Genomic DNA, 10,942 nt, shown 5'->3' with positions numbered 1-10,942 from the left:
GGGGTAAAAAAAAACAAAACGTGAGCCGCGCGCGCGGGAGTCTGTAGAGGGCGCGCGACGCCGAGCTCGGAGTGGCGGAAGTGACTCCGCCGCTCCTCCCGCGAGTCAGCCGAGCCGGGCTCTGGGCGGCACGTGGCCACGTGGGTTCGAGGGAGCTGTGCTGGCGCTTGTGGTGAGAGGGGGAGAACGGCGGTGGCGCTTTGCGAAAGCTCCGGTCGGGCCGGCTGTCTTCGGGCCGTTCGGAAGGCGGTTGCCCCGTTCTCCTTGTCCTCGCTCGATGCTGTCCTTGGGCATTTCTGCGGGCCGAAGCTTGAACAGGTAGTATTCGTTGCAAAAAGACACACAACGCGTTTCCCCAGCCCCGGCATTTGTCACCCAGATGAAGATGCGGGCGGGATCTCACAGTGTGGCTCCCAAGCGCCGGCCGTGTGAGATCCTCGGCGTCTTCCCTCCATTTCCTAAAACAGCATCTTTTGTTAGCAAGAGGAGGGGCGTTAAAAAAAATGGCCTTCTTCTGAGGTAGCCTTGTCTTTTTAAAAAAGGGCTTTATATTTGTAAAGCCCTTATCGCCTGTTGCCAAGAAGGTAAACTGTCTTGCCGCCTCTTCAACGTCAGGATTTCCTCCTATCACTTAATTTGGGAGAGGGACAATCCCCAAGCCATAACCATGATCAATGGGGCTAACCCATAGCTCCAAGAATTATCACTGGTCTCTTTTTATTCCTCTTGAATATATTGATTACTTTAGATTTCTGATGGGCGCTGTGTTGTCAGCAGAACTTGGATATTTTTATTCATATGCAAAAAAAAACCCATAGATTTTCTAAAAGAAAATAAAAGAATTACGCAGACACTGTTCTGCAGCTTCATAATGTTGGATGTCTCATCTCTTGAGACATGAGGCAGTAAACATTATTACTGAGATATTCAGTTAATTTAAGAAACCCAGTGCTTGCTCCTGTTGAAATAAAATTGTATTAAATATTTTATTAAATTCATGCCTCTCAGGTCAATGCATTGCAATTGGGAGATTGGAGTTGCGTGGCCTGTAAAGGTATTAAAACTAAAATTGTTTTTTAAGCAAGAATAGTATATTTTATGCATAGTATACTATATTTTTTGATCATCAAGATTCAGATCAGTGACGGAATAAAATAGCCAATAGTAATTGTTAAATAAGGTAATTGACTTGAAACTTTTTTCTGAACTAAAGATATTTGGCTATGGTTCAAGAAGTGCTTATTTTTCACAGCTAAAATACCGTAATCATAAGAACATGTTATCTATTAGTTATAAGGGGTATATCATTAAGGCAATGGAAAAGGTAAAAAAAAATAATAAATAATTGGTATACATACCTCAGCTGTTTTTCTGTGCGTGTAAATTTAAGATTTTAAATTTTAATTGAAATGAATACTTGTTTTTGGATATTGGCTGGATTCCTCAACACAATAAGCCAGATCCATACTTAATATTATGTTTAATGTAGGGTAGGAAACCAAGCCAAATACTATTTCACAAATCCATTTGCACACTGATAAAAAATAAAATAATTATCTCAGATTGTTTTCTGCTGGAAATCTGCTGTCTTTATGCACACATTAATATAATTTCTTAGCCATAATATAAGTAATTTATTGTATGCTGCCCAGAATTACTCCTATATATAAAAAACAAATAGTTTTCCATTGTCTTCTTCAGGACTGTTGTTTGCCTTCCCAATTTGTTTCTTATATATGTAGACTATATGTACACTATATATGCAGAATATATATTGTGGGAAGCTGGATTAGAAAATGAAATTAGTTTAAAATGGGTGGTAGAAACATCAAATAATCTGTGCTATGATGATAACACTATTCTGTTGAAAAGGCACAGGATTTGCAACCTCTAGTAATAATAAAATATATTTTATTTATTACATTTTAAAAACTGGATCTAATTCAGATGATACACACACACACACCAAATATGCTGCAGGCTAGTATTTGCTGGAGTAGCAGTGAAGGCTTTGCAAGATACCTAGATGCTAGAATATATCTGCTCACAAAGATCAGAATCCCACAGGTAATGATGATATTCTGTGTGACGCTCTAGGGCAGGGCTGTCAAACTCGCGACCCACAGGCTGGATGTGTCATGCTCTGGCCATACCCACACCCTGTTTAGTGAAGAGAGGGAAAGTCCTAATATGTCACATGACGCCACTGTGACGATGTGAGTTTGACACCCATGCTCTAGGGAATGAAGGTTGTACATTGAAGAAGTACGATTGAAAGAATATTGATGCTTTGATAACTTTGTGTTGGTGAAGACTCCTAAGAATTCCATGGATAGCCAAGAAAACAAACAAATAGATAATGAACAATTCATTTAAGGCACAAACTACCATGGTCAAATGTTTCAGACATGTTACAAAAGGATCTAGTTCTCTGGAGAAGTCTAATGCTGGGAAGAGTGAAAGAAACGACAAAGAAATATCAATAGGAAGTACATGGACTGAATTATAGCAATGAAGGGTACAATGTGGGGAAATCTACAGGACCAGGCTAGGGACAGATCTTCCTGGAGAAAATCTGTTTGTCACTGAGAGTTTAATGACACTTGATCAATATTTGTTTTTCTATTGAATCAGATCAACTCACAACAGTTTATAAATACAGTCCAAAATACAATCAAATTACAAGGGTAAAGCAGTAAAACAATAATGGTAGGCATTAGATTCAATTATCAGTGAGTAACTTTCAAAGGCCCAATAGAAAAGTTTGATTTTGATGGCCAATCAGAATGACATTAAGAGGAGTGCCAACTGGGCTTCTTGAGGGAAGTTATGCCCAGTACTTTGCCCAGCCAAAGTATTCTCTGAATGACTCCCATTCAGATATTGACCCAGCTTAACTTCAAAGCCTAAAATCTGCCACCTTCACAGATTATGTTGGTAAACATTCAGCATAATTATACCAAGCTTAGTTTCATCTACATTTATATATCTATTTAATATCCAGCAGCAAATTGTTGATAGCTGCAAGCCTGACACCTAAATGTCTGATATGAGTATATTATGAGGACCCAGATTGTTGGGGGAAATATGTTGACTCTATAAACCTCTTAGGGCTGTAAAACACTACAAAACGGTATATAAGTCTAAGTGCTATTGCTATTATAGGAAACGTATAGAAAAGCAGAAGAGTAATGATACTTAAGCTTAAATGTAGAAGTAGTTCCATTACTTACTGTGTAATTGTATTTGTAACTGTATTTGCAGAATTAAAGCCAATAATCATTTATCTAATTGCATGTACTTATTTACTTCTCATACTTTTGAGCTGATAAATGGATAAAAGCTTTTTAAATGAAGTGCATTCTCACAATGCATTCAGCCATTGTGGTTTGAAAATAAGGGTTATAGTTTATCATTCTTGCTTGAACAAATTCTGCTTACCATGATGTATGTGCATGGAGCGTCCTGAGAATACCTTCAGTTTTTATTTATACTCTAATGAAAATCTCAGAAGGATTCTTTCTTTGCCTGATTAATGGACAGAAGACAGGAAGAAGATTCCTGTTTTCCTTTGAAGACTGAGTTCAAGCTATGTCAGCTTGAGGAATTTATGCCAGATAATTTAGCTTTAAATGGCTTTTGTCTGTTATGTTGTTACGTGGGATGTAGTGATAGGAAAAAATTCATTTGTTTTTTTAGGCATGCCAAGACTCCAGCATTTCTTTTGAAGACAAGAATAAAGCCTAGCAGTATTTTGTTTCTCTGATGTTGTCAGAATTCCAACCATGATTGTATTTGTTTGGTGTGGTCTTTTAATGGTTAGCAGACAGGGAAATATTCCTTGGCATTCCATCCTTACTGCATACTTTGCTCAGATGATATTTTTTTTGTCTTGCAATTAGAAGAAGAATTTTATACTCTGGAAAAAGAAAAAAAGAAGTGCCCCCTAAGAAATATCTAGGCACTTTTTCTTCATCTCAGATAAGGGCTACTTCAAGGGAAAATCTCAAAAGAGTTTGTAAAGTATTTCTGATAGACTTAGTATGATGACACAGAACAAGAGATCAAGAATACAATGAAGAGAGGAAAAAGATTTGATATCAGAATATAGTATTTTTAAAAGCTTTCTGCCTTTATTAAAGAGCACCCCAGGCAGAGGTTAGCCTGCAGCAGGATTTCAGTTCCAGAATTTCTGACCCACAAATAATCTGGTTCACATTGTAAACTAAGCCATAATGTGACATGCTTGGTTTTACCATAAACTTTCATGCTAATCAGCAGTTTTGGTTTGTTAACTGTTTGATAGGTAAATTATTGTATAAAGCCAGCTGGTTGTTTTAGGGAGGAAACCAATCACGGCTTATTATCAGGCTGTTTGTCACTAGGCTTGCTGTTGAATTCAGACCTGCTTCATATGATACATTTATCTAAAATCATGCCCTGGCTTCCATTATTCTTTTTTACTCCCACCTTAAATATATTATGTTTGATTCCCCTTTTTGAAAGGTGACTTCTCATTTTTCTCTCCTGCCTATTTAGCAAATCTGGGAGCCTGATGGATAGGGCATATCGCAAATGATTTTGAAGTCTTGTCCATTAGGTGGTAATGTGTTAGACAAAGTGTGCTTGGTAGAAAGAAAGGAATTAAATGTAGAACATCAGCCCATGTCAGTTACCATTCTATTCTACAGAAAATGTCTGTGGCCACGTCCACACATCTTTATTTTTATGTTCCCGCCCCATTGTAGAGCTGCCATGAAATCATCTCACTCTAAATCATGCTACCCCCACTGCACATTCTTAATGCACATGTGGAACGGATTGTATGCTGCCTTCTTGTCCCTTTTTTTAAAAAAATCCTTGAATGATAGGTTAGTTGCATGTGTGTTTATTCTAACAGCCATTAGATGGCAGCAAAATTTAAGATTTTTTTTAAAAAATGATTGCCAATTTAATGGCTTGTACAGCCATGATGCAGCAAGTGGAAAAGTACTCCTGGGAATTTGAGAAAGGTGTTTAGCCATGGAGCGTGATATAGAAGCTGTAAACAACCCAAAGGACACATTATGGGGAAGGGAAGCAAGAAGTCAAGACTGTCCTGGGAGCAGCAGCCACTGGGAACTGAATTCCCAACTACCGGAATAGAATTGCAGCAGCAAGTCCTTTCATGTTTGCGTGTTCATAATTGACATTAAGCCAGGAATGAGCTAATCAGTCTTGATACTTTGCAACCTGTAGATCAATAAGTAGACCTTTTCAGTCACTAGATGGCAGAAAAGAGCTAAAGGTTATTGTAACACTTGGCTGCCACCTAGTGATCATGATAATTTGCATAGGTGACATGCAGCTACTGGATAAGTGGATAAGGTGTTCAGGAAAACAGCCAAGGAGATTTCCTGCTGTCAAGCTGTAAAAGAACAAGTTCTTTTTGATTATATGTTCTGTTACATGCATTAAAAATGAATGTAACTTCAAAGCTTTGTTCTCTCTAGGTTGACCATTTCACAACTCATTAAAATAAAAAGTGATTGCAGAAGCTGGAATTTTGATTTCCTTTCCAACCAAAAGAATCTGGGTTTGTAGAGAAAGTGTGTTCCCAGAGGAAACCAGCTGAATAGTAGAGTTTTCATCATAACATTGCTTTCATCATTTTGATAAGAGCAAGAAGCTTCTGCAGATGCCTATGACTTAGCAGGTTATATGAATCTATCTGTTGCAGTTTATTCAATAAATAGTAACTAATAAAAGCATGTGTGAATTTAGTTATTCTCTCTCTATCCCAGTACTATAGCTTCCCAAAATGATTTCTTTTAGTTTCATCTATAACGTTCTGGATACATTGTCGGAATATATATTTTCCTTTTTTATCTTCAATATAATTTCTTAGAAAAATAATAATTATCCATAAAACACTATGATCTTTCATCTCCCCTTAATGGATAGTTACATCTGTTGTCTCTGTTTTCATGTTTGAGGTTTGTAATTGGACATCCTGAAATATTAATTTTTTGTCTTGCTCTTTTATTTTAACTTGCAGAGCTAGAAACCCACGGATTTTACTCAAAATGACATTAGGAACAGAGATTACATCATTTCTCAAGGTGTCTTCTTACAGTGGAACTGACCGAAATTTCCTGAAATGGGATCTCTCACCCGAGCAGATTAGAACAAAAACTGAAGAACTTATCAAGAAAGCAAAGCAAGTTTATGACAAAGTTGGCAAACTTGATATGGAAGAAATCACGTATGAGAACACTGTACAGACTCTAGCAGATTTAGAAGTGGAATATTCAGGTATATACAATGTCAATATAGTTAGACTGGTAGCTGGTATCAGTCCCAATTGGCTTCATAAGAAGGAAATTAAAATCTGAGCTAGAGGAAAAGATTGTGTAACGTAATTTTACAGTAAAAGTGCTTATGGCAAAAGATTGGTCTGATCACATATAGCACAAAACAATAATATGATTTCTTTGTAGGTTTTGGGGCATTTTAAAAACTTTGATCAGCCTTGAAAATTTGCCTAGAAATCTAGTCACTCTGTGTCTGTTTATTCTACCTTGCCTCACAAGGTAGTTAAGTTTTTTAAAAAAGTGGGGGGGAGTTCATTGAGCTGTGCTTAGAACTTCTGGATGATGGGAAGGGAACAGATAAAAGTGGATATTGTTAGTGTTACAAAAATTATCTACCACATAAAGTAATTGGAAATAACTCCCTGCTGGTAAATATATTTTTCTCGTGCTTCTGAATGAATAGGGTGTTTTTAGTAAAAAAAAAAAAAATGTGCTAAAAATGTAAAAAAAAAGATTTAAAATTTTGAAAACTTGTCTTCCAAAAATGGGAAACTATTGTGCTCTAGAAGCTGCTCAATGCTAAACTTACCATGAATCTAGGTAACAAGGCCAGTATGGAAAAATGCTGGAAGTCGTAGTTCATTAGGCGGAAGGATACTAGTTTTCCACCGTTTCTTTACTTTAGTATTACTGAATTTAAATTAGATATATTAAACGCTAACTACTTTGTATGATTTCTTTTACTAAAGGCATTTTTTATAAAATAAAGCATCATCATCATCATCATTATTATTATTATTACTGCTGCTGCTGTTCTTGTTCTCATTTATAACTCATTTATTTATTAAATATGTATTTGTCTTTGTAGCAGCTCGATATCTTACAAAAGTCTCTAGTAAATGTCCTAGTAACCATGGTTTAAAAACTTTAAATGATATATTTTTAATGGGAAGGTCTCTCCCTTCAAATACTTAAAGTAAATAAGTCTACTATATTATCTGTTACATTTTCCTTGAAAGTTTTTGTTTCCTTCTTCTGATAGTGGAAAGGAGCATATTGGATTTCCCACAACACGTATCCCCTGATAAAGATGTCCGTGCAGCAAGTACCGAAGCTGATAAAAAGCTTTCTCACTTTGATGTTGAAATGAGCATGAGAAAGGATGTGTTCCAAAGGATTGTCCATTTACAGGTAAATAGAAATAAATATTATGGGTTTTATAATATCATTTATAACTCCTTTATAACTTTTTATAATGAAAAGCATTGCAGTTTGGATAGTCAGTGCTTTTGCCATTTGTCAATTGTTATCTCTTTGAAAATGACAGAAGAGGCACTACAGTAATATTATTAAATGCCTGAAGAAGTTAACAAACTGAAAAACTTAAGAGCCTTGCAGTATTAGGTGAAAAGTCCACATAAAACTATATAACGCTGCATAGTTACATTCTTGATGTTCATAAACCATGCTGAGAGTCGGGGAACAGTGCTCCTAGATTTGATGTTTATAGTACACAGTGTATGATTCAGTAATTAAGATGTGTCCCAGTGGTGGGATTCAAGCGGTGTTACTACCAGTTCGGTGACTATGTTTTACTGTGCGCGCGTGTAAAAAAAAATCTTTAACTGTGCCGCCCGGACAACTGGAAAGCGCTGCGTGCAGGTGCTCAGTGTTTGGAAAGTCTCTTTTTTCCTGCTTTTTCAACCTCAGCTGTGCCGCGCAAAGCAGCTGAGGTTTAAAAAGCAGGAAATAAAAGACAGGTAAGAGCCTGGGCAGGCGGGTGGGCCAAACAGCAGCAAACACAGAACTCATTCAGTGTCTGCTGCTCTTCAGAGCTATCAGTTCTACAGTGTGGGGCAGAATCAGTAGCATCCCACCTCTGATGTGTCCATCAAAATTAATGGTTCTGGTCTCCACTGTTTAGTTTGTTTTTGGTATTAAAATAAAGAAAGGAGGGGGTGTCATAAATGACTTAGCTAGGGCTAGCATTCGCTGCAAAAATGGGTAAAATTGCTAACAGAATTGATGAAAGGTATACTCAATTACTACTGCCATGTGATCATCAGAAGCAAAATGACGTTCAAAAATCCTCCAAAGCTATTGTGGCCCCTTCTAAAGTAGATTGAATTTCTTAGTACTATTTTGAGTGAGTTCTTTTGGCCATTATAGGAGACACACAGAAAGACTGGGTGGAGGGTTTTTAGCACTGTATTGTGTTTGAGCATGTACCTGACCCAAGCCCTCTTTATCCTCTTTGTTCCTTGTGAGTACAGTTTATTGAAGATAGGCTGAGTTGACTTAACAGCACCTTATAATGGTATGTGGGAATGACTTTGGGAGACAGAAGGAAGAGTCGCAGCCTACACAACCGTCATGCCAAAGATATCTCAGTACATAGAAGCAAAGAGGGCATGGGAAGCATTTCAGAAGGAACCCTCCCTAGTTTTTTAGAGAGTAAAAAAGAAAGAAGGGGAAGAGTACAGGTAGTCTTCAACTTACCACCACAATTGAGCCCAAAATGTCTTTTGCTAAGTGAGATGTTTGTTAAGTGAGTTTTGCCCCATTTTACAATATTTCTTGCCACAGTTGTTAAGTGAATCACTGCCATTGTTAAGTTAGTAATACGATTGTTAAGTGAATCTGGTTTCCCATTGACTTTGCTTGTCAGAAGGTTGCACAAGGTGATCACATGAACCAGATTCACTGCAACTATCACAAATATAAGTCAGTTGCCAAGCACCTGAATGTTTATCTCATGACCATGGTCATGAGTGGTCATAAGTGTGAAAAATGGTCATAAGTCACTTTTTTCAGTCCCGTTGTAACTTCGAACGGTCACTAAATAAACTGTTGTAAGTCAAGGATTACCTGTATTTTCAGATTCGCAAGCTTCTTGAGATAGATTCATTGTGCTTCTTGTCTGGAGTACCCCCAAAATTTAATATACCTTGTCCCTTTCAGGTGGAGTTTGCCAACTCTTATGCCCACTTTGGAAGTTGGCATGGACATGGTTGCCCCAGAATTTCTTGTTTCAGAGCTAGCTGCCTTCAGGCTGCATGCAGAGTTGTTCTAAAGATGAGCACATGAGCAGTGAGCAGGTCAGCTATTTAGTATTTCAACTCTCAAGTAACATTTCAGCCAGACTTGTTGCTTCTTGTGGCTCTTGTCTATGTGGCTGAAATACTTAATCCTGATAAGCCTTGCTCTCTGGCTGGTGGACTCCTTTGTTGGCCTTTCTTTTTCTGATGTCAGAACCTTCCTTAGTTGCCTTGCTATTTGCCCATCCTCCTCCCACATTTAACTCTGCCTTTAATTCCAATTCTCAAGTGTGGCGAATGAGTCAACCAGTCTGACTACAAAAGAATCACATCGTAAAAGAGTTCAAGGTGTAGCTAGATAAGCCAGCTATGGATACCACTGCATATCCTAAAAGGCTGCGTCTGCTCAGACAGCCATCTGGAAACACTGACAGGGGATACAGGAGGAGCAGAATTTGGATAGTCAGGCTCTTCTGTATCCCAGCTGGATAGTTCCTTTTTTTCCTGCACAACTTTGGGAAGGCCAGGGAGCCACCATTTGAGCTGGTAGCAGCCACACGGATCTTGGTTGTTTCCATGCAGCCCTTTTAAAGTGCAAAGATATCATTTCAACCTACAGCCACCATCAATATTACATCATGCTGAGCTGGGCTACTTTTTTACAATAAAATCAGGTAACTTACTGCCCGGATTCAGTTTGATTCCCAATCTGATCTTTTCTGTTGATGCTTAGAGATATAGTGTGTATTCGGTTGGTATATAGACCTATAATAGAAACCTTCTGCAACCTTCCTTGTGAAATGAAATTGAGAAGGCCACCATTGCCAAGGCCAAGCAGACAGTGAGGGAAAAGGAAAAGGCATCTGTCTGTCTGCTCACTGCCTATAGAAAAGTCTTTTCTTCACAATCAGACTTTTCACTATTTGCTTCCAACAAAGTCCATTTACTTAAGATTGTATCACCTGGGTATGGGATTTAACGAATTGTAGATCTGAGATAGCTGGGGTCACTGCTTTTGTGTTTGCATAGAGCTAGAAATTGTAAGATGGAAGACCTTGTATGTGCTTGTCATCATGCCAGATCATTCTCTAGTCAGTTTTAGACTGACAGTTCATATAAATATCTTCAGTCATCAGGGGTGGAGGATTGTATACTTAAATTTCCAACCTAAGTGCCTGGTGGATGTAAATGGAAATAGACCTTTAGTGCAAATAGATCTTTCCTATATTGTGATAATGCTCATATCTGGTTAACCTGTGTAATGTGGATACAATTGCTTGTAGTACCTTCATAAAGCCACATTATAGTAATCCTACTTGTTCTAGGGCAGTGATGACTAACCTTTTTGGCATTGTGTGCCAAAACGGGAGCTCACGAGAGAAAGAGAGAGAGAGAGAGAGAGAGAGAGCTCCTGCGTGCCGGAAACCAAAAAAAACACATGATCTTCTGGTTTCCGATGTGCCTGGTCTTCCAGTTTCTGGTGCACATGCGTAAATCAGCTGGCCGGTGCGCATGTGCTGGCTCTGCCTGGCATTTCGGAGGTCCTCACGCCTCCCTGCCCACCCCCCCGGTCTCTGTCAGGATGGCGGGACATCCCTACCGATGATCTGG

General features: G+C 38.3%; 1 protein-coding gene across 1 annotated transcript in view; it reads left to right on the top strand.

Moving 5' to 3' along the window:
- The first annotated feature begins 51 nt into the window (after positions 1-51).
- NLN (neurolysin) overlaps positions 52-10,942 on the top strand; it is a 30,187-nt gene continuing 19,296 nt past the window's right edge. Inside the window, exons 1-3 of the mRNA XM_026717345.2 lie at positions 52-318; positions 6,038-6,294; positions 7,336-7,484. Coding sequence (XP_026573130.2) covers positions 278-318; positions 6,038-6,294; positions 7,336-7,484 — 447 coding nt within the window. The 5' untranslated portion in view covers positions 52-277. The remainder of the gene's footprint in view (positions 319-6,037; positions 6,295-7,335; positions 7,485-10,942) is intronic.

The sequence above is a fragment of the Pseudonaja textilis genome, chromosome 2 (assembly GCF_049901715.1).
Source record: "Pseudonaja textilis isolate UNSWEBS1 chromosome 2, rPseTex1.2, whole genome shotgun sequence".
Taxonomy (NCBI): domain Eukaryota; kingdom Metazoa; phylum Chordata; class Lepidosauria; order Squamata; family Elapidae; genus Pseudonaja; species Pseudonaja textilis.
The sequence above is the reverse complement of the archived record's forward strand: the minus strand, read 5'-3'. Positions and strand labels throughout refer to the sequence as shown.